At 54.1% G+C, this 21,983-nt stretch overlaps 6 protein-coding genes across 6 annotated transcripts; 2 read left to right on the forward strand and 4 right to left on the reverse strand.

Annotated features, from left to right (window-relative positions):
* Positions 1–127: 127 nt before the first annotated feature.
* On the reverse strand, positions 128–1,542 carry MYCGRDRAFT_34941 (putative major facilitator superfamily transporter; the record flags this gene model as incomplete). Its single annotated transcript, XM_003856978.1, has 4 exons — positions 128–372; positions 436–486; positions 536–995; positions 1,051–1,542. Coding segments are annotated over 4 exons (1,248 nt in total), but the record flags the coding sequence as incomplete, so codon positions are not given.
* Positions 1,543–4,208: 2,666 nt separating this feature from the next.
* MYCGRDRAFT_33605 (uncharacterized protein) lies at positions 4,209–4,490 on the reverse strand (the record flags this gene model as incomplete). Its single annotated transcript, XM_003856977.1, has 1 exon — positions 4,209–4,490. A coding segment is annotated over one exon (282 nt), but the record flags the coding sequence as incomplete, so codon positions are not given.
* A 1,780-nt stretch (positions 4,491–6,270) lies between these two features.
* Positions 6,271–8,263, forward strand: MYCGRDRAFT_102849 (uncharacterized protein; the record flags this gene model as incomplete). The annotated part of the gene is made up of 2 exons (XM_003856606.1): positions 6,271–7,125; positions 7,183–8,263. The coding sequence occupies 2 exons, from the start codon at positions 6,804–6,806 to the stop codon at positions 7,716–7,718; spliced, it is 858 nt and encodes a 285-aa protein (XP_003856654.1).
* Positions 8,264–12,610: 4,347 nt separating this feature from the next.
* On the reverse strand, positions 12,611–14,224 carry MYCGRDRAFT_90001 (uncharacterized protein; the record flags this gene model as incomplete). Its single annotated transcript, XM_003856976.1, has 12 exons — positions 12,611–12,740; positions 12,794–12,833; positions 12,891–12,896; positions 12,951–12,992; positions 13,044–13,051; positions 13,102–13,147; positions 13,207–13,214; positions 13,269–13,308; positions 13,417–13,449; positions 13,565–13,594; positions 13,684–14,002; positions 14,066–14,224. 12 exons carry the CDS (start codon positions 14,222–14,224, stop codon positions 12,611–12,613), a joined length of 861 nt encoding a protein of 286 aa, XP_003857024.1.
* Positions 14,225–17,310: 3,086 nt separating this feature from the next.
* On the reverse strand, positions 17,311–19,008 carry MYCGRDRAFT_34715 (uncharacterized protein; the record flags this gene model as incomplete). The annotated part of the gene is made up of 1 exon (XM_003856975.1): positions 17,311–19,008. The coding sequence occupies one exon, from the start codon at positions 19,006–19,008 to the stop codon at positions 17,311–17,313; it is 1,698 nt and encodes a 565-aa protein (XP_003857023.1).
* Positions 19,009–19,984: 976 nt separating this feature from the next.
* On the forward strand, positions 19,985–20,939 carry MYCGRDRAFT_107627 (uncharacterized protein; the record flags this gene model as incomplete). The annotated part of the gene is made up of 3 exons (XM_003856607.1): positions 19,985–20,460; positions 20,568–20,788; positions 20,853–20,939. The coding sequence occupies 3 exons, from the start codon at positions 20,166–20,168 to the stop codon at positions 20,937–20,939; spliced, it is 603 nt and encodes a 200-aa protein (XP_003856655.1).
* Positions 20,940–21,983: the final 1,044 nt, after the last annotated feature.

Here is a 21,983-nt window from a genome sequence, read left to right on the forward strand (position 1 = left end):
ATTTGAGTTAAGGTTGCAGCTCTCCAGACCGAGTGCTTCGCCATGAGCTTGTCCCATTCAATGTTCAATAGCGTCGGCGTATGTGCCTGTCAGGCTGGGTTGCCACCATTCGAATGTTCCCAGGGTCTCACTCGCCCGTGTCTCGAGTTCGAGCCGTCCGATGTGTTGGAAGATCGCTCGACTTCCGTATCTTGAATCTAGCATTCATGAGTAGTATGGGAATTGCAACAAATACGAGTGAGACAAGTCCCATGACTGTGCCTGTCTTCTGAGGACCCAGATCTTCGTAAAAGTGCCTCGAAACGCCCGCGAACATCGCCGCGAGCGCTGATCGAAGGACTATGTTGACCGCGGTGAAAGAGTCCGGGCGATCTGTTGAGACGGGAAAATTTAGTACGGCCATTATTTGCTCAAATAGCTATCGTAATAACGTACCGTGTATCTCAAGTAAAAAGTCGTTTCCCTTGAGAAACACCAGGATGATACCTGGAGCATGTTAGAGATGTTTCTCGTGAAGCACAAGATTGTGGCTTACCCATTCCGACCGGCGTTCCGGCCATGACTTGAGCCACGGGCGATAGGTTCGGGAACGATGTCCAGGCTGCAACAAGGAGTCCTATCGGCGTCAAAATCGCGCCAACTGCCATCACCTGAATATGTGTCTCCGGACGAGTGTACACCTTTGAAGTCAGCGGCTTCATCAGGCGTTCGTAAGACGAAATAAAGTTCAGAGTCCACCCGAACATGACTCCGACCATTACTGAGACCAACGGGACAACGCCTTGACCCGTGCTCCAGTGTCTGTTGTCTTCGAAACTGAGAGGATATGTCTCCGTGACGAAGAAAAGCAGGCTGTAGACGTATGATGTGTGGACAGATACTAGCAATGCTGGGGGGTCCAAGATGAGGCGACGAATCGAGGTCCACGTATAGCCAGGAAGTCGCTCACTTTGATGGCCTGCGTCTTCGTCTGGTCCTTTGTTCCGTGCACAGACCTATTAGCAGGTTAGCATTTCGTCTGTTTTTAAGCTTCATCGGATACCGTATTACCTTCTGGGGAGCTCGGACAGAGCGCGTGATGCATCGAAGCCAGTCGGCAGGCCTAGACCATACCAGCCAGCACACGATTCCCACGAATATGGAGACACCTGAAATAATCAGGCTTGGCCATCTCCATCCCAGGGAGGTACTCTCGGTCACGAATACGCCTATCATTCGACCGGCTAACGGACCTATGATCAGGAAGGTCGATAGTACGGAGGAGGTAATAGCACAGTCCTCTGGTTCCCACAGGTCGACGAGCAGATTGACGATTCCCAGAAGCGGAGCGCAACCCATGAGGCCAGCAAAGAATCTCAGCATCAGAATGGTCGCCACACCTCGCGCAGCTATGATTGGGAGCTGGAAAACCACGAATGCAGTGAACCCGAAGGTCAAGCACGCTTTCTGACCCAATCGACGCATGGGCCAGTTCCAAAACAATGGTCCCAGAGCCTGGCCAAGAAGGAAAATCGGTGCAGCGAGCACCGAGGCCTTAGTCGTTCATAGTCAGCGGAGGAAGTCGAAATGTAATCGCCAGGACGAGTACTCACCCGCGCAGGAGCTTCAAAGCTGTCGGTTGCGAACTGCATGCTCACGTCGAGTATAGTGGCAGCCATCATCATACAAACCGCGATCAGGCATAGCGGAATCGACTGAAGCCACTTGATGCCGTGATTCGTATTGCTGCCTTCGTGGCTGTCATGAAGCAGGGGCATAGCTCCAGACCAGCTCGCTTCGATATCATTCTGTCTAACACTTTGGATCTTTGCCTTTCCATGCTGTGGTTTGGTTTCGTGGTGACCGCGATTCTCGCCATCGGCTGTGCCATTGGCTGTGTCGATCAGACCCGGTGAGAAACCGAACTCCATGTTCGGCGGCAGAGCCGGTAGTGCTGTGATGCGCTGCGACTCGACCGAGATGCTCGATAACCTACTAGTGGCTCGACGCATTGCGCTATCATGTGAGAGACCTGGCTTAGCTGGAGTCTGATCGTTGGTGTCCGGAGTGCCTAGCGACGATTGAGAGAGCGCCGTGGCATTTGGAAGTCCCAGTCGGACTGCACTGTCATCAGCAGTCCCTGAGCCGTCGAGTGACGACACGTTGCCATCGGTTCCTGTATTGTGTTCACGACCTGGTAGGGCTAGATTTTGATCGGTACTTTCTGAAGCGTCGAGTGGCGAGACTTCTCCAGAGGTTCCTGCGTTGTATTTACGTTCTGATGGGGCTGCATTGTGATCGGTCCTTTCCGGGGCTCCGAGCGGCGACGCAGTCCGTCCTGTGGTATGTTCGCGTCCTGTGGTATGTTCGCGTCCTGTGGTATGTTCGCGTCCTGTGGTATGTTCGCGTCCTGGATGAGCTGGACTGCGTCCGCTGGTCTCCGAGGGGCCGAGTAAGGACACATCTGTAGAGACTGCCGCGGACGACGATTGGGCCGAGTCTGATGGGGTCATGTTTTCGACGGCTTGTCGATAGAGGGAAATGATGCCGCTCGTGGCATCAATCGTATATGCAAAGATGGGATTCGACGTTGTCGTTGAAGAGGCCTCATCCATGTCCAGTGTTGCGTGGGCAGTCAGCAATGACCGATCGTCTTCTTCCCCAGAAACTGTGCCATTGATGTCGTTGCCGGCTCCATGAATTCGCCCGGGAGGGACCGGTAGTCGCAGATAACGAGCTAAAGGAATTTGCGTTCATGAACCATCTGCCGTGAGGTTCGCTTGGATGTTCTGGCCAGGAACGAGGAATCCGTGCGAAGGATGAAGATTGCTTCTCGAGATTGTTCATCTGTGCCAGGCATAGCCTGAGCTTCAATTTCATCTTCATCATGGAAACCCACTCATCAGAACAGACCAAATTTGGAACAAATTTGAGGAGGAACGCAAATTTGTGGGAGTGGCGGTTCAAGGACAGGGCTATAAAGCGTTTGAGCTGAAGCGACCAACGATATCATTACCTGACTCGAGCTGCTTTGACACAAAATTGACACAAGACAGGCGTTTCGAGCCCTCGAAGAGAACGGAGCTCACAACTCTGGACACCACCGCGAGTGTAGCACTCGCAAAGCTGGCCAACAAGGCGTCCTTGTCATCATCGAGATGAAATCCGAGGACTCAAGGCATCCTTGCTGCTCAAGACTGGAATCTGCTGTAGTAGCGCAGATTTCACGAGGACAGAGGGAACCGGCTGCTGTCGTCGTCATGGTCTAGGCAGGTGTTGATTGTCCGGACACCTTGTCAAGCTCAATGACCACGGACAGAGAGGCGGTCTTGGCCGGAGCGCACAATGGTCCACTTGAGCGATTTCGAAAAGCGTCCTGGAGTGTTCCGGAAGTTGGCCAGTGCCATGCACTCAGTCTGAGACGGAGACTAGTTGAGCAGAGAGGGGCTACTCGGCGGTGGAAATCTTCATTCGGCGCGAAGGCTCAACATGAGCTGTTCGCCATCTCGCGAGCGATTCCTTGAGCTCTTGCCAGGCCTTCGAACAGCTGCAGAGGTCTATCAGTCTTGCGCGAACGCAGCGTCCCAGTCCAAGAACCGCTGATAGCTCGATGTACTTGATCAAGGAAGATGTGAAAGCCCATCGACATGGCGCATTGAGAGTGGCTGTCGACGGTGTTTCTCGTGTAGTAGAAGCCATACGAGCATCCCTGAAGCGTCCTCCAGTGACTTAAGTCGAGGGCGTTGGGCCACAAGTCTCGACATCTACCTTCCTCCTTGCTTCCACAACTTCGGCACCATTTCTCTTCTGCTTTCCTTTGTTCTTCTTTCTCATCCAACCAACGACACTCTACGCAACACCTCACTACGCAGGCGAGATCAATGCGATGAGCCTTGCTGCATCACAACTGGCCACCGCCATACTGCCGAATGCATCAATGACGTTTACGCCGTCATGGCTGGTTCAATCCGCAAGTCTCACGTCCTTGGATGAGTTGTTGTGCAGTTTCTGGGTGAAGTCGGATGTGATTGACAGAAGGAACATTCCAAGTGACCTCACAAAGCACGATTTTACTTCATGAGAGTGCTCACGTATTGACTGAATAAGGTAGTCTGGCTGAATTACCTCATTTTTTGAGGTTGTCGTGCGGGTTTCACTGATTACCGTACACCTCTCTCAACGAAGTCTTGAAGCATTGCATCGCCGCTTCGAGTTTGTCGAAGCGGTCATTATGAGGGCCGAAGTGCGCCGAACATCAGCTCTGCGTGCACCTTTCCATCCTTGCAAATCGCGTCCTGCCGACGGCCTTCCAAGACGAATCCAGCCTTCTCGAGCAACCTCGCTGAACCCGGGTTGGTCTCGGCCACGAGCCCATTCACCCGAACCAGGATGTCAAAGGTGCTCCATGCCCATGTAACGAAAGCTTCAACGACGCTGGACATGATTCTCCTACCCCAATATTCCTCCGAAAGCCAATAACCCAGTTCAGCAGTGCGGAAATATATGTCTGAGCAACCGCCGTCAGCGATGCACACAATGTCGCTCGCGCATCAGTACCTTGGCCAAAATCTAGGCCTATACTCCCGATCGCTTCTCCTCGAAAGGTCACGGCATACTGAGTGGGAATCAGCAAGGATGCGTCACCCTGCTTCGGCGGCCATTTGCCAGATCTTGCATGGCTTTGGGGGCTCAACGTATGCTCGATCCAGCTCCGTGCGGCCTCTTGGGTATACGGATGCGGGAAGCGATTCCTCAAAGCAAGCCAGATGTTCCTGTTGTTCGCATGCCGAGATATTGACGCAATGTCACTGTGTCGCTGCGGTCGACCATGTCAGATCCGGACTGCTCCGCGCATCGAGATGCCTTACAAATGTCCTGACCGCGACATCATTGTCGCTCAGAACAATTATGACGCCATCCTTGCTGGTTCCGATTCGTTCTTCCATCTTCTGGACGACTTGGCAAGAAGAACTTGCAAGGAAGCGGAATGGGCTCGGCCGATGTTGAGAGCATCGATGCTGCGGCTGTATCCGAGCGGGTCCAGTAATTCAGCCGACGCCGGATCGATTGACCATTCTAGACTTTGCTCTGCATTCTGCTCGAGGACGACCGAGGCGATTCCATCATGTGATTCTGCGACATGACACACACTTACGACACCACTGAAAGGGCATTGCCTACTTCCTGTGCGAGCATCCTGTGCTTCTGCATCGCTTCACGCGTGAGAGGCCCAGAAAGAAAGTCGGCTGCTCTTTAAAACGCCCTTGCTACTGAAGAAACCACAAAGCATTGTCTTAACAGGTCGTTTTGAGACACAGCCATGTTGTGCTATCTGCTGTCAGCTCTGTGCGATCAAGCTGCCCTGGGCGGCAGCAGTCAGAATGCCAACAATGCCAATCGCTTCGCAGTACCCCCCGACACGTTCTACGGAAGGGCGGGTGACAGCAGACTGTTCCGCCCTGTCGGCGCGCTTTTCACTGATCGATCGAGTTGCCTTGAAACGACATGCAGCGCAAGTTTGAAAATTTCAAATGCGACGGAACCACTTGGTGCATGGTGGTGAATGGCGTATGCACTTCGTGCTGAGCTCCGCAATTCAACCGAACCAACTTTTCCTTCTGCCGAACTCGAGGCCCGAGTCTACTTTGCTGCATTGCAGCCTGCATGATGGTTCTCGTCCCAAGACCAGCTGACGTCGCCTGCCTAAGCGGTCTGTGGGCAGGTCTGTCGGCCGGCGGGCTTAACGTAAATGCATACGACTGGATGGAGGCTGCTAAGGCGGCCAACCACAAAATTTTCGCAGGCCACAGCATGTGGAAGTGCGTGAGAACGCGTGGTCGGGCGTGGAAGCGTCGCACCCGATCCCACATCAAGGTACCGCACGTGGCAAGTCATACCTGTCACGGTATGCTCGCGATCATTGGAGCAGACGTCTCATCGTCAAATTTCGGTGTATATTTTCGCAAAGATTTTCTCGTTCGCCAAGAAATCCCAGAGTCTGTTGTGGCGGTACCTGAATGTGACGGCCGGGATGGGGAGTTAATTCGCACTTGCGACAAATCTTTCCTACTGGAACTAGGTTAAGCTTTGTGAAGCCCGTCGGCGCAACCACAAGCAACATCGGTTGCGCCGCGGCAACGATGGTGCAAAGTCTTTCGCAGTCTCTGCCTCGTGGCCTCCTACTGATGAGATGAATGCGGCATGATCTCCTAGCGCGCCAAATTTGGGCAAAACTCAGCGCTCGCTTCCCACTTGTCCTGCAGGTACGTCTTCTTCATCAGCCGCTCAACCCAACGAATCAGCACCCATTACCAGCCCGATCGAGGAACGGCGTGGACCAGTAGCAGTCAAGCCAGTCAAGGCACTGCCGTGAGCGTGAAAGGCACAGTGTGTGAGGCGTTCCCCTGTCAGGTCCCGGCCGACAAGCTCTCACCACCCGCAGCTCAACTTGCAAGGCTGCCCTCTGATTGATCGGACGGACCCGCCAGCGCAGTCGCTAAGGGGCGACGCCTGCTCGAAACCCGTTTTGAGTTGTCGATGGATCGCCTGCTCGGCCGGGACAGAGTTTTGTTAATTTCCCACAATATAAGGATAGCGTCGATGCGCACGCCTTCATTTCTGCTTTCCCTGTCACGGCCCTCATCTTTACGGACGCGCTCTGCACCGTTCCTCAACTGCACAGTATCACTCTCTTACTGTCCAGCACACTGTCTCTACGATTACCGGCCATTCATCCATCACTCTCTTGGATTGACATCTGAACGAACCCTCACGATCTCCACGATATACACATCGCACAGAACCGTCCGCAAGCCACCGCAACAATGGTCAACTCATTCGTCGCATCGCTCGCCCTCTTCGGCGCATCGGCGTCTGCCCTGGGCGCTGGCCACGTCGTCAACAAGTGTGACTACGACGTCTACACCTCTGTCGTTCCCGCTTCAGGAGGCGGCCAGGAGACGAAGATGTTGACACTGTCGCCGGGCGACAGCTGGGACCAATCATGGACACCTCTCACGAACGGTGCTGGTTGGTCCATCAAGTTCTCGAAGGAGGAGGGCTCATTCGGAAGCAACATTCTTCAATTCGAATATACTTCCCAGAATGACGGCACCCTTTGGTACGACCTGAGCTGTGTCGATGGTAGTAAGTTTGAACCGGTCACCAAAGAGCATTCGGTACGTGCGGCTAACACACCACAAGCGCCATGGCAGAAAGATTGGCACATCTCTTCCGACACCGACGACTGCATTCCAAAGCAGGCGGCATATCGGTTCTCTACCGACGACGCTCACGGCATGCAGAACGGCTGCCCTTGCGAGGCTTCTATCACCGTCACGCTCTGCTCTTCCAACAGCGGCAACTCTACTAGCGGAGACAACAAGCCTTCTGGCGGAGACAACAAGCCTTCCAGCGGAGACAACAAGCCTTCCAGCGGAGACAACAAGCCTTCCAGCGGAGACAACCAACCCGCGCAGGGCACTCAGCCTTCTTCGTCCTCTTCTGCCGCCGCCGAGCCTCCCGTGTACACTCCCCCGCCGTACGTTGCGCCTGCTCTTCCGACGACTCTGTCAACATCAACACTCGTCGCGTCCCAGACCGTCGACAACAACTACGTTGCGACCGTTGTCGAGACCGTCTACACATATGCGACCGCCGCCGTCTCCCAAGGCGAGGATGGGGTCCTCCACGTCAACCCCAAGAGGCACCAGCACCACCCCCACGGTCACGCTCAATAGCGACTTTCGACCAAAATCTTCACGACTTCAATTCTTACTAGCTCGGCTTGTTCGCTTCACTCTTTCGCGCAAAGACAGCCGATGCCCGAACCTCTTTTCATATTGCACTTGCTTCATTGTGGATTAACATAACACACACCTTTCGTCAACAACAAAGAGAAACTCTTCACACTTCTGCGCCTTTGTTTGAGACGAAGCCAGAAGGCACGTTTTTCCCTCTTCTCTCAGCGAAAACATTGATGTGTTTCCCGCTGCTGGTCAAACAGAGAAGGAAGCTGTTCATCTCTACTCGTCCACTGTACTGGCTGTCTGAGCGCGCTGAGCTGCCTGCCGTCACCAGTCGGAGGTTCGATAACGACCCGATTACGAATCACAAACGATGGGATAGAAACTGGCTTGCCGGGTGTTGGAACAAACTGGATATTTCGTTCCGGTTTGGGTTATGGGTTCTTTGGGTTCTTGCTTTGATCTATTCCCCCAGTACATATCTTCGCTTCGTTGGAAATCTTTCATACACATATCAAAATCGACCGATGCCTCTCCAATCTTCATGTACCTGCCACGGCCTCCTTATTACTCGCGATAATTGCGACGTGGCGCCCGCCTCGCAATCTGCCCTTGAATTGCGGTCTGCCATGATCTGCGCGCATTGAGCCTTGCCCGCGTGCGCAATTCCAACATGAATCGGTAGCGTTATGATCGTCTTCGAGCACGAACACCCGTTCGGCATGCGGTGCCGTTCGACCGGGCTGGACGATTGCTTCGAATGCTTGACTGCACGTTGGGTGTTCAGATTGAACCATCTGGCCCGTCTCTGCTCGTATTGCAATTCTCCTACAACAGCATGTACCCGTGTGCTTGCAATTCGAGTATGTGTTACAAGAGCGATGCTTTGTCAGTCACAGAATGTAACTATTGTCGCGTCGTGAGACAGCAGGGCAGCTCAACCCTGATTCACAGCCTCAAAAGCGTCGTCAGCACTCAGGAACTGCTCACATATGCCTCCCACTGGCATCCAGCAACTCTCAGGCTCGCTAATTCTCGCTCTGCTGTGTTGATTCGTACCTGCTCCGGACGTTTGACGCACATTTGACGTTTTCTTGGACCAGAAGTCCGCTAAGACGGCACTCGCTTCGGTTCGTCTATAATGATACCAACCTTGCCCAAGGCCGCGCGGACGATGTACGCAATGATCCGGAGGGGAGTCTAGAATCCCAATGGCAACTTCCATTGATTAAGTGCAATGGCATCTTCCTTGGAATGGCATCTTCCTCGGAATCGAGCCGCATACTATGGAATAGTGTACCTGCGCTGTGAAGCGGCTTGACTCTTTGTGATCACGGGCCTTTCGCGGCGGCATTGCTACGTACTCGTGGTCGACCATTCACGAATCAGTCGTGTCTGGTGCACTGGAGTGTCCATTGCTGCACTCAGAACATAGTCACGGCAGTTGAAGACGGGACTTTGACAGATTCCTTTGGCTGAAGAGCACTTGAGCCTGCATCCTGAGCGGTTGCTAGGACTGCAGTACCGAGGCGACGATCTTGTTTATCGTTACAGCGAAGTGAACTCTACCGACAGAGAGCTCATCTCACCTACCTTGGCGAGGTCCTGGTCGCTATACATTTCAGCTCCGTCCTTTCACGTCTTTGCATTTCCTGGAGCAAGACCCTATCGAAAGCGTAGCAGAGGGAGAATACTTCATCGTGGCCAGTGCGAAAGGAGTCCGGTCCCTGTGGGAGCTACTGATGTTGTCATTAGGGATGAAGCACCAAAAGTCATCAAAGGTTCCGAATTCATGAGTCTTCGACCATGCGGCAGAGGTCGAGCAGATCCGACTACCTTCGGCCGTGCAATGATAAAGCGAACCTGAAAGGTCCGCGGTTCGCTGGGGACGACTCTGATTCACCGACTATTCTATGCGATCAAGTCTGGATAGGGCAAGGCTGAGGTCTCTGGCCGCGACAAATCCTTGCAGAGTTGGGAACAGATTGCCAGCATGATGTATAACTCCAAGCAAGAACAACACTACAGGCGGAATGATCGACCTGACCCTTGGGCGGAAAGCAGATTGTCGAAGCAGATCCGGGAAAGGCTTGCTCGAAGGAATAAGCATCCCGGCCAAGCATTTGGCGTTCACTGGACATACCACCGAGCGAAGAACTGAGATGGTGCTTCGTGTGACCCCGACGGCTCGAGTCGGACGTCGTTATCACACAGCGCGGAGCGACCACGTTGTCTGAACTCTCCCTGGCGAGTGCGTACAGTCGGTTCTGTCGATACCCAAGTCCGCGACCCGAGGATATATCCCACAGTCATCCACAAGTTAGAGACTGGCCACTCGTTCTACTGTCAGTCCGACGCTCGGGTCCGCATAGTCTCCGCGTACTTTCTTTCGATTGTCGAACAACATAACTCTGATGACCGTGGTCGCCTCGGCGAGCTGCAGGAACTTGAACTGGCAGAAGGGATCCGTCAAACCTCGGCACAGGAATGGTTGCTGCATTAGATGTCTTCGGAGTCGATCGTGGGTCGCTCATGTTTGAATAGCAGGCGGACGATCTCGAGTAGCATCTCTTTCAGCACTTACGGGAAGATCTTGCGGCGCTGCACTTTTGTTGACTTCCGCCAGAGCTTCGGATCAGTGCTACTAAACGGCGGAAACATAGCCGACCACATGACGTTGCGAGAGTCTCCTTGCCCTCCAGCAACGCTTGGGTACACCTTGTGCTGCATGTCATGGAACGAAGCACGGTCAACGGAAGGTCTGATGATGTTCTGGGCATCAGGTGGATGGATTCAGCCGATTGACGGTGCAGGTAGGTAGCATGGAGCCCTCCGGACGATACGGCTGGACCAGATTTCGGATTGCAAACCTGACCCGGATGACTAGGAGGTCAGCTCGCGCGGCGTGTCGTTCCAAGCAGGGTGATCTAATGTCAGAAAGCTCTCCAGTGCGCTCACTGGCGGTGTTCTCCAGCGGATCATGCGCGCGATAAAGACTCTGGCTCGAGAGCGCTACGCTCGCGGCGTCTTGCGAAAACACTTCACAGGCTTGACCAAAGCCATTACGCCGTCGAAATTCTTGTGCCAGAACGCATCGTACCGGAGTTTATGATTTTTGGGCATGTGAGTTTCTCGCCCAAAGTCACATCGACCCAAGATGCAAGATCGGCACAATTCGACGACATCTACCGAAAGAAGCGGGCGCTTGGTGAAACGCTTCAGTCGCAGCTGGTGAGTCTTGCGGCACTTGCTCCAGCTATCGCCGAAGACAGTATCAGGCGACGGCATGATGAAATGGGTACATCGGAGTCGTTCCTTGAGAGCCAGTGGAGCCGGTTCATCCATGAAAAAATGAGACTCGAGCTGCGCGTGTGTCTGGCTTGTGAATTTCTTCTGCAGTTTCGGATCGAGCCTTCTTCATGCGAGGAATCGAGATCATATGCTGTGTGAACTGTGTGTCCAGAAAAGGCACTGGCGCGGCGACCATCTACTGGCAGAAGCGGTCGTGCTACTCCGTCATGGAAGAGCATGCGAATATGCGATTGCCATAAGATGCCTTGGACTTCGAGAGCTCGCTCGTGTTGGCAAGCTATTGTGGCATCAAGGAGAGAGAGAGTACAGCGTTTCATTGCCTGTTGAAAGAGTCGTGCGCCAGCGAAGCAGGAGTTGATGATGTGTGTTGATTCTTCGTCTCTACGAAAGAAGCCGCGAAGTCGACCCGTGACGTGGCGGGCACGTGACACCAGTTCTGCACGCGGAAAGAGCAGAACGACGACTTCAACCTCACCTCGTCCACAACGAGTCCCAAAGAGGCAACTTTTTGTCCGTTGAGTATACTGTAACAACAAATTCCAATAGCCTCCAACGGACATGAAACATGGCTGAACGGTCGGTGAAAGTGAATGGAAATTTGAACAACAAAGCACAAAGCACAAAGCCCAAAATCTCGGCGCGGAGTGGATCGGCTCAGACTCCGCTATCCGCGCCGGACATCCGTTGAGCGGATCCATTCACAGGGATTTGTGTTCAGTGCAATTTCGGCGTGCACATCCCTCTCCCGCGGAAGACCGGTCTGGCTTCTGTGGCTTTGTTGTTCTCTTGGACCGTGAGTCGGTGGCCTGGTCGAGAGTGGTGGCCGTGCGTGGCGTGCGGTGGCATTTTGCTGGCAGTCGAGGGAGTTGGACCGAGGTGCCCTGTCTAGTACTACTAAATCTGTGTTACTGCGAAGAGCGACTGGCCGCGAAGGCCTGTCGACACGAGATGTTCCCTGCTACTCGTCAAAGTGTCATCAAATTGTGACATCTGTCTCTGGAGGTGGATACAAGTCGCTTGGAATGTGGAGACCCGTTGCATGATGGAGGGCTCGCGTGTGTGTGTTTTGGAGTTGACTCCGAACTGGCGAGCAGTTGTAGAGAGGGTGCATATATGCAAGGATCATGGTCAAGAGTCAAGACGAGTAGCATCACAGGAGAGTATGTGAGATGAGAACTGAGTGGAGTGAAAGAATCGATTGCTCGATTGATGATCAACCGCCCTTGATGGGCGATCTAAACTATGCGACAAGGAATGTATCAAAAAGCCGCGCGACAACACATTCGCTGCAAGCCAAGCAATGTTCCATGAGAACCATTAAAATTATTCATGACCATCGCCATGTCCGTTTTGCTTCTCCTTGGGGGTTCCGTCCATCCCCGTAATGCTGCTGCTTGCTTATTGCCAAGGTTCGTAGAGAGTGTTCATATGCACAAGGATTGCTGTGATGCGTCGATTCGGTCGCGGACGTCGTCTGGTTGGAGCGCCATCGTGAAGGATCGTAAGCCGGCGTCTCGCAGCGGGAGACGTCGGTGGGAAACTCGGGGTTTGTCTGCTAAAGCTGGGTGAACAGCTTAAAGCATGGCGAGGGCCATAACACCGGCAGCGAGGCCGAAGACCGAGGTCTTGACGATGTTGGCAGCGCCGGTGTATTGCGCAGGGGCAGTGGTGGTGGCGGAGCCGTTGCTCTGGAGTTGGCCGTCACTTTGGAGACGTTAACAATTGATCGTTCAAGACAAAATTGTGATGATGCTTACGGGATCTGCTGGACGGGCGAGCCAGTCGGTTGTTGGAGCTCTGTTGTTATTGTCAGTAACGAGAACGGGGAGACTTGGGCGAAGGAGGGAGACGAACGGCCATCTGGGACGATTGTCAGTAAATTGATAACAGATGCGGGATATTGGAGCAACTCACCAGCGATTTGCTGGATTGGGCTGTTGGTAGGAGCTTGCACCTCTGTTAAGTGTTAGTCGTGACATGAGAATGGATGGAACTGGAAGAACGAACGGCCATCACTGTGAAGACGTTAGCATTGATCAGCCAAACAATGTGTAATGATACGTACGCGATCTGGGTCACTGGAGCAGCGGCGGCAGTGGTTGCCTGGAGTTCTGTTGATTGTCAGTGGCGGAAGAGCAAGATGGTTGTAGTTCCAACAAGGAGAACTCACGACCGTCGCTGCGAGAACGTTAGCAATTGAGCGATCGAGTAGAGGATGGTTATGGAGCTTACGAAATCTGTTGCACTGGTGCGCCAGTAGGTCCCTGGATCTCTGTGTGGTTGTTAGTATTCGTGCGAAGAGTGCCACAGGAGGGAAACTTGCGTCCGTCTAAATATGTTGTCAGCGAGGTCAAGGATGAAGCGCAGGATAAAGACGAACCGGCAATTTGCGATACAGCCATTCCGGTGATTTCTATTGAATGTCAGTAGCCGCAAAGGGTGGACAATGTATCGATGGGGGTGGACTTGCGACCGTCTGCGACATATTAGCGGATATTCAGCATCAAGAGAGGATCGGGACAACATACCGGGCATCTCAGATGCTGGAGAACCAGTGACTGTGGTGGAATGTAAGTATGTGAACAAAGGCGGCGATCGGGACCCATGCTCAGAGCGAGCTGGTCCCACGCATGACAATGGATCTCACCTTGACCGTCGGGAAGCTGCGAAGCGCTGCCACCGGAGCCGTTGATGACCTGGATGTGGACAGGAGAGCACTGCTCGGCCTGGGCCTCATCGTAGAGGTTGTAGAAGGTGCCGGACAAGCACTGGTAGAAAGTGCTGTCACCCTGGATGGCGAGCGAGCCGTTGCTGCAGACGGAGAATCCGGAGGTGAACTTGGCATCAGCCTGGCCGGGTGCTGGGTCGAACTGGAACTGGTCGTTGGCAACGATGTTACCGATGCGTCCCTGGGCGTCGGTGAGGACTCCATTCTCGAGCTGGATCATGAGGGCGGTGGATTGACGCTGATGTTGACGTTAGCCGAGGGTCGTGCGCGTAATATGTCGACGACGACGACGAGAACTGACCTTCTCCATGAACGCGGAGCGCTTGGTTGGGTTGGTGATGTTCACGACCTGGATCTGGAAGGTGCCGGGGTAGTTCTCGGAGCACTCTCCAGAGGTGGAAGCCTGAGGGAGGGCGGCGGCGAGCGCCGCGAGGGCGAGAGGGGCAACGAAGTACTGCATTGTTGTGGTGGTGGGAGTATTAATCGGATAGTATGTGCAGCGGAAGTTCGTTGAAGCGAGTGTCGTGGATGAGCGAGAGTGAGTTGGAGAGATGCGAACGGATGGATAATATGCAGGCGGATGGTAGTGTTTATAGGAGAGAGGAAGCGCTCAGACACAGGAATGCAGCGGGATATTTAACAGACCCAAGCGCTCCGGGACCCGCATTCGTACCTAGCATGGAGGGAGGTTGGACCAAAGGGGCGCTAGGGCCACGCAACCTCCAACGCCCGCCACGGCTCTCTTAGTTCGCCTAGCAACATCGCGATAGACACCGATTGACTCTTGCGTCTAATCAAGGCTAAGGTGCCTCTAGCGAATGGTGGCGTGCGACGTGTGGTGGAGGAGCACGGCCGGTCGCTATGATACGGTCTACCTCCCGCCTTTCCCACCTCCTTCTGCATGGCAGGACGACGACGGCCTCCAGTGTACACATCATCAGGCGCAGCACAATGCCAGCCGCTAATGCACAGCACTCTGGGCAGTCAGGCCTGTCCTGTCTCAGCGGTCCCTGGCGTAGATCCAATCAGCCGTACCCTGGCCAGCGCCAGAACGGTTGGTGAACGATGGGAAATCTCGTGCTCGGGCGGGCTCCGGAACGCCCAACGGCCGCCAGTGCCCAGTCATTCCTTTGTCAGAGAATAAACCTTTTAGGGCTCGCGGACACGGTGGTCTGTGGTCTCCAGTTATTCGAGACGCTGATCTTTGGGGCCAATTATTGGAGAGCGGATTCGATGGCAACACGGACGGCCAAGGATCATGGCTCGACGAGTCCTGCAGGAAAGAAGTGGCTAGCCGCTCCACATGCGGCTCTGGCACTGTGCCGTCTCATGCGGTGTCGACGGCTAGTTGGCCAGATCTGGTGTTAGCTGAGAATAGCCAAGGCGATTCTCTCGGTATCTCCTCTTTTCCCACTGTGGCTACTGCACAAGTACTGCCGCCTTTTGCTGGCACCCTCGAATGTACCCCTCCTCCATCGACTGACCACCTATTTTCATTGCCAGCCCCTCGTGTATATGCCAGGATCACATCAGCATGACACGTACGAGAGTGGCAGGACTGCTGACATGAGTACGAGTGCGTGAATCGAAACGAGACGAGACTGCGTGGATCATGCTGGCCTCTCGTATCTGCTGTTGACGCCTTGATTCTGTGATTCCTCGGACGAACAACAAGCGAGTCAAGCGGGCGGAAGCTCAACACTTGGCAGTTGTCTGCAACGACGGCGTTGACACTATCCAACGGCCCGCCCACTTGTCAATTCTTGGTGATTACCGTGGTCGCCACTTCCGAAATCATCACAAAGTCATTCTTATTGCTGCCAAACTCTACCGAACAGACCACCTCTGGCCAAGCACCTGCTCATTGTTATTCAATCTTTGGAGTGACCTGTGGAGATGCCGTTGTGCATATTTCATGCAAATCTACTGTGACTTTGATGAACGACTCTGCCCGCTACATCTGCGCCAATACCTTAATCTCCGCTGCGACAACATCTAATCCACGGCACCGAGAGTCACAACAAAGAGTCTGGCCTTGGGTGCTCCACCATACCATCATCGGCCTCGCCAATTGCTGCTTCCAGCGGGACGTCGTCAGACACGCCGGAAGAACAATTCCACGGTTATCACTGTGCCTAGTTGTCACTTCGGCAGCGTAAATGGACAACCAAAAAGTTGTTGAGAAGAGAGAGCAACGACGCAAGCTCGGCCAGTGTGAGTGCCAGCAAAGCACCGCGCGGCGCTGCGCAAGCACCAAACTCAATCCCTGAGCTCCCAATGCTGGTGATGCTATTTTTCGCAGAGTTCATCAACAAGGTTCCCAAGTACCTCCGCCGAACAATCCACCAACGAACGTTCGAGCCTTCTCCGCCCAAGCCCGGCAAGGAGTTGCCCAAAGCAGCAGGTGAGCAACAGAGCATCCACAGATTCCCACAGCCAATTCGCCTCTTCCTCGACAGAAAGTACTCCTGTACCCCGCAAACGGAGCTCCGCTCTACTTGTAATCGATTCGGTCACAGCGACGCCGTCCCGTGTCTCTATCGAACTCAAGCCAACGCCAGCCTCCAAGATCGCCCATCACATCATCAACACCCACATGCATGATCGCGATCACACCGCTGCTGCAGCTCCGACTCCGAGGGTCAAGATCTGATCTCTCTTGTCTGCAGCCGAGCTATCCGGAGACATGTCGTGTAATGAGGAACCTGAGGACGTTGTGAACCGCTGGGGCAACGCCACCCGTTCGTCTGGATCGGTCGGACATGAGACACAACCGCTGTAGTGATCTCACCGTCCACGTTTCAATCATCTACCGACACAACCGTCAAAGCTACCCGACTTTTCTTGTAGCTGTCATTGTTGATTTATTTACTTTTGACTTTTTGGCCCATAAACATTCATCTCTTGCGCAACATCACTGCTCCACAGGCCAAGAGGACCACGACCGAGCACCGTCTCGAACGCTCCGGAGCGATCATCCAAATCTCTTCCTCCATTCCTTGCGCCATGCATAATCTGTCAGGCTGTCAAAACCCCTTGCTGCGTGACTCGTGTGCAATGACCATCAATGTTTATACCATCACACGCCTAATTTCCGCAGAATCCCATCAACCCGGGTGCCCGGCTCCATAACACAGAGTCATGCCCGGCGGCGATCGAGCCGAACGACCGTTCGCCTTGAAACGGGGGATGCAGCCTGCATGCGAGATTGGAACCAGGCAAGGGAGATCGCGAAGTAAGAAGTCTGAATCTTATAATCTTGGTATTGGTTTCGAGAATTACACTTTTGCTCCATGTGCGCCGATGCTAAAAATCAACAAGTGGAATCCCTGGTTCCTTTCCCTCCCTCCCTAGGCTCAACGCTGCAAGAATCAAGTGGCACCGAATCAAAGCTTCCATCCCCTTCCTCGTTGAAGGTCACTCCTTTTCATGACCTCCTTGTGATCGACCGTCGAAACCGAGTCTCCGTCACCACACCGCTACCCTCGCGACGAACCCGTCGTCACGAACCAACTCGAAGTACGAGCATGGACACGATCGCCTCCTTCACTGGTGATTGGCACCGGCCTGGTGAGGGATGGCGAGGACACCCTCCTTGCCAACAACAGTCGGAGTGACCTTGATATTGCCATACGCATCCACAATCGGGAAGCGCGCTCGCCGCTCGAGATCGTCGAGATCCATGTGGCTGCGGATGTACTTGTCCTGACTGTTGTCCGGCACCTGGTAGTCCCAGCTCGTCCACTTGCCCTCCTTCAGCGCAGACTGGCAGAGACGGCGCTGGCGTTGACGACGCACGCAGTCCTTGGTGATGGCGTCCATGTCCCATTTCGCCTTGGCCTCGGACACGAACTCTTCATAGACTTTCTTGGTCGCGGCGTCGGTGGAGGTGGCGAGGTTGGTGAGCTCGCTGGGATCGTCGGAGAGGTTGTAGAGCTGGTCTGGGTCGGCGGGACAGGTGATGTATTTCCATGGTCCGCGACGGATCATCATCATCGGAGCGATGGTGCCTTCGCCCATGTACTCGGCGAAGACGTTGTCGTGCGTGTCGACACCCTTGAGATGAGGCACGATAGAGACGCCGTCCATGGGCAGACCGGGCATGAGCTGGGAGCCGGCAATATCGACGAGTGTTGGGAGGATGTCGAGCGTGCTGACGCTGTGAGGGACGCGATGAGGTGCCCACTGCTTGGGGTAGCTGAAGAGCATGGGAACACGGACAGAGGACTCGAAGTAGGACATCTTGTACCACAGGCCGCGCTCGCCGAGCATGTCGCCGTGGTCGCCGGAGAAGATGACAATGGTGTTGTCATCCAGACCACATTGCTTCAGCGTCTCCATGAGCTTGCCGATGTTGTCATCAACGTAGCTGACCGATCCATAGTATGCACGCTTGGCACGCTTGATCTGGTCGTCGGTGAAATTGTAGTCCTCGAGATCGCATACGTGTTGCAGACGCTTGCTGTGTGGGTCGAGCTGGTCTTTCGGAAGCTGGACCTTGGGCATGTCGATTTCCACATCCTCGTACATGTCCCAGTACTTGTGCTCGATTGTGTATGGGTCGTGTGGGTGGGTAAGGGAGACGGTCAAGCAGAATGGGCGGCTGCCTTGTGGCTTGCGGACGTGATCGTAGAGGAACTGCTTGGCCTTGTACATGACCTCCTCATCGTAGTCGAGCTGGTTGCTTCGAATGCAAGGACCAGCCTGCAGGATCGAAGAGCTGTTGTGGTACCATTCGAGCCGAGTGTCTGGTTCGTCCCAGTTGACTGACCAGCCGAGATCTGCTGGGTAGATGTCTGCAGTCAGGCGGTACTCGTATCCGTGAAGTTGGTCGCCAATGAAGTGCATCTTGCCGCCGAGCACACACTCATAGCCTGCATTGCGCAGGTAGTGCGCATATGTGGGTGTGTCTTCCGCAATTGGTGAGGCGTTGTCGTATGCGCCAATCTTCGATGGGAGTTGGCCGGTGATCATGGCCATGCGGCTTGGAGCGCAGAGTGGAGAGTTGCAGTATGCAGAGTCGAACACGACTGATCGCTCGGCGAGCTTGTCGAGATTTGGAGTCTTGATTTGCGAGTCCTTGTTGTAGATCTTCAATTGAGGTGCCGCAAGCTGATCCGCCATGATGTACAGAATATTCGGCTGCTGTGGGAAGAGTGGTGTGCTGAAGCCATTTTGACCGGCGAATCCAACAGGCGGTGATGTGGGAGGAGTTTCAGGCAAAACCTTGCGCAGGCGCTCCATGTTGTCCATGGTGTATGTGTAGTTGGTTGAAAGTGTTCGATGTTGTTATTGATTGGTCTGCTGGAGCAGGAGAAAGCTTGCAGCCGTGCTAGCAATCAGATCGTTCTTTCTTCGCTTTTTGGCTTGTGACAATCGCTACGAAAGCGCGGATCTTCGGATGCTTTGAATGAAATGCAGAGGAGCCACCACAACAGCAAGATGACGGAGACAACGCAGATGATATTCAAGAGTCTGGGGCAATGATGATGGAGAAAAGGAAGAAATCCGGGACGAAACGAATAAATAGTCGTGCACCGCGCAGAGCAGCAGTCACGCAATCTTGAAGGCAACATTCGACATTTAGACTTTTTGTTCTGCGGACTAGCGCCATAGCCTTGTTCCTGCGTCCGGGGTACATATTCACCTCGAATGGGAAGACTTCCTCTGGGAATTTCCCTACAAATTTCAAACTCACCTCTGATCGTATGGGGATCCGTCCTGAGTTCTGGAGTTGTCGAGTTCTATGGATAAAGACGGCGTGTTGGCGTCGTCGTTGTCACATTGTTGCTTTCGAGTAAATCTCGGCTTTGTCAGAAGCTCAAGGCCCAGGCCGCCGCACTAGAGGAAATCAGCCCACGCGACCTCCCCGTCCCCGCGAAACGTCTGCAATCCTTGCCGATGTGATGATGAAAGTGATGATGATAAATCGCCCAAGGCTCGTCGGCTGTCGCATGATCGATGGCACTTCGTTCCTGGTCGTTGACAACGAAAACGTGTACATTGACGTTGGACAATTCAAAAGCAGCATCCTCGCTAAAGCAACTAAACGATCAGATGCATTACTCCATGCCTTTAGCCCTTTTCCGGTCCATTTCTGGTTGCTGCAAACCCCGGTGCCGATGATGTCGATCCTCGGGCTGTCGGTACATGCTGGAAGTCACGATCGCGATCTTGGCGGCTGAAATATTTAGACACACGGTCGATTACAACCCTCATCGCTGCTTCCGGTTCCAAACACGGTTGAAAGCACGCCTTTCCGCCAATATCGCTCGTAAGACACCCCCTCTGTCCTTGCCGGGCATATCGACGTTGTAGCGCTACAGCTGCTCGTCACACCGCTCAGAAGACAGCACCACACCACCATTCGACCGCTCAACACCACTTTCACACTCGCAAGCATGGCCAACGTTCAAGACCGCGGACCGCCCTCGGCCGCCGCGATAGCGATCGGGACCGGCATCATCGCCGGTCTGACTGGCTATTTTCTCGGACAGGCGCGGTCCATCGGAGTTTTCGGCCGATCGCACAGCGCTTCAGCAACATCCGGCGCTGCCGATGATGACTCCGATCTGAGCGACGCGGATGAAGATGAGACGTCGCCGGATGATCTAGGGGAGTTGAAGTCGTTTGCTGGGACCAACGAGGAGTGCAAGCTCGTGCTTGCCGTGCGAGGTGATTTGGGAATGACCAAGGGTAGGTTTGATCATTTCGAGGCATTGTTTCCAGCTCATATCGTGATCACGAGTTCCTTCTCTTATCAGCTGCGCTGTGATAACTATATCGACTAACCCCATCTGCAGGCAAGGCATGCGCACAGTGTGGCCATGCCACTTTGGCTTGTTACAAGGCACTCCTTCGCGCAGACCCGCAGAATCCGGTGTTGCGTCAGTGGGAGCGATTGGGACAGGCCAAGGTTGCGCTCAGGGTGAACAGCGAGGATGAGCTGCTCATGTTGCAGGCGCAGGCTGTGAGTCTGGGTGTTTGTGCTCAGGTTGTGCACGATGCTGGTCGCACGCAGATTGTGAGTTTGGTATTGAGGCGTTGGTGGTGGTCAAGATATGCATCGCTGACACGTTTGTCGATAGGCAAGCGGCTCGGCGACTGTGGTCGGTATTGGTCCAGCACCTAAGAGCGTTGTCGACCAAATCACCGGACATCTGAAGTTGCTTTGAGCCACTCCTTGCAGGTGATGGACAGCTCGAGCTTGGGGTATGCTGGCCAAGGTACACAGCAGCGCATCCGTCGTGAAAGACGAATGCCTCGCTGTAGGACCGATCGGCCACAAAGCTCTTCTGGATGTATCAGGACCGGCTGCGCTTCAGCTGGACAGCTCTTGGACCGTGGCCGAACGGACCACGGCACGTTCGCAGCGACGACGGCAGACAGATCGGCCTAGTACTGGCATATTTGCAGGCTCGAGTGGCATATGTTTGCCAAGCCGTAAGCAACTGGTAGACGCCGGACTGGCAGCGATGTCATCTGTTGGAGAGCGGAACGCTCAAAGAAATTGTCATGCCTTGGCCTACGGGCAAACGCTGTACAGGGGCGTCGTCGAAGACATTTGTTGTCAGCGATGACAAACTCCACGGTCCTCCAAAACGCCCACCAGCAGAGAAAGGTAAAAAAACGAATGGATCAAGTTGAATGCATTCTATCAAACGGAGGTTTCACTTCATTTGGATTTGTTAGGGTTGGCGAAGCTACCCTAACCCTAAGCATGTCTCGAAGGACTACATGCCCTTTCATCACCTCTCCTGTTCCACGCAGCATGCCTCGATCGCTGCCTTTTCGCCCTTGAATGCAATCGCATTTGGATCAGATTGCATCTCGATGTCGATGTACACACGCGCATAGCCCAAGGCATCGAATCGAAGCCAGCGACAGCTGCAGCCAGTATCCGAGCAAGACTCCCGCCTCGTGCGCATGCACGCATTTCCTTCATGCTGAAAATTCCGTGAAATCAGGCTGCCATGGGTATATGGTGAGACTGAACGGTCAGTGCGAAGCATACTTATGCGGCTACTTCTTCATCCGACCCAGTGTGCAGAGTGGATGAGTCCCAAGGTAACCTCAGTCGTCCTTACCGTGCAAACTTCAAACACATGCATGCCTTTCCACACGAATCCAGCGCACTTGACTGCGGCACTGATTAGCCTGGTGCAAGACGTATGGACATCCAGGAGACCTCGACGTACCCATCGCACCCCAAGCTTGGA

This window comes from Zymoseptoria tritici, chromosome 1 (assembly GCF_000219625.1).
Source record: "Zymoseptoria tritici IPO323 chromosome 1, whole genome shotgun sequence".
NCBI classification, from domain to species: domain Eukaryota; kingdom Fungi; phylum Ascomycota; class Dothideomycetes; order Mycosphaerellales; family Mycosphaerellaceae; genus Zymoseptoria; species Zymoseptoria tritici.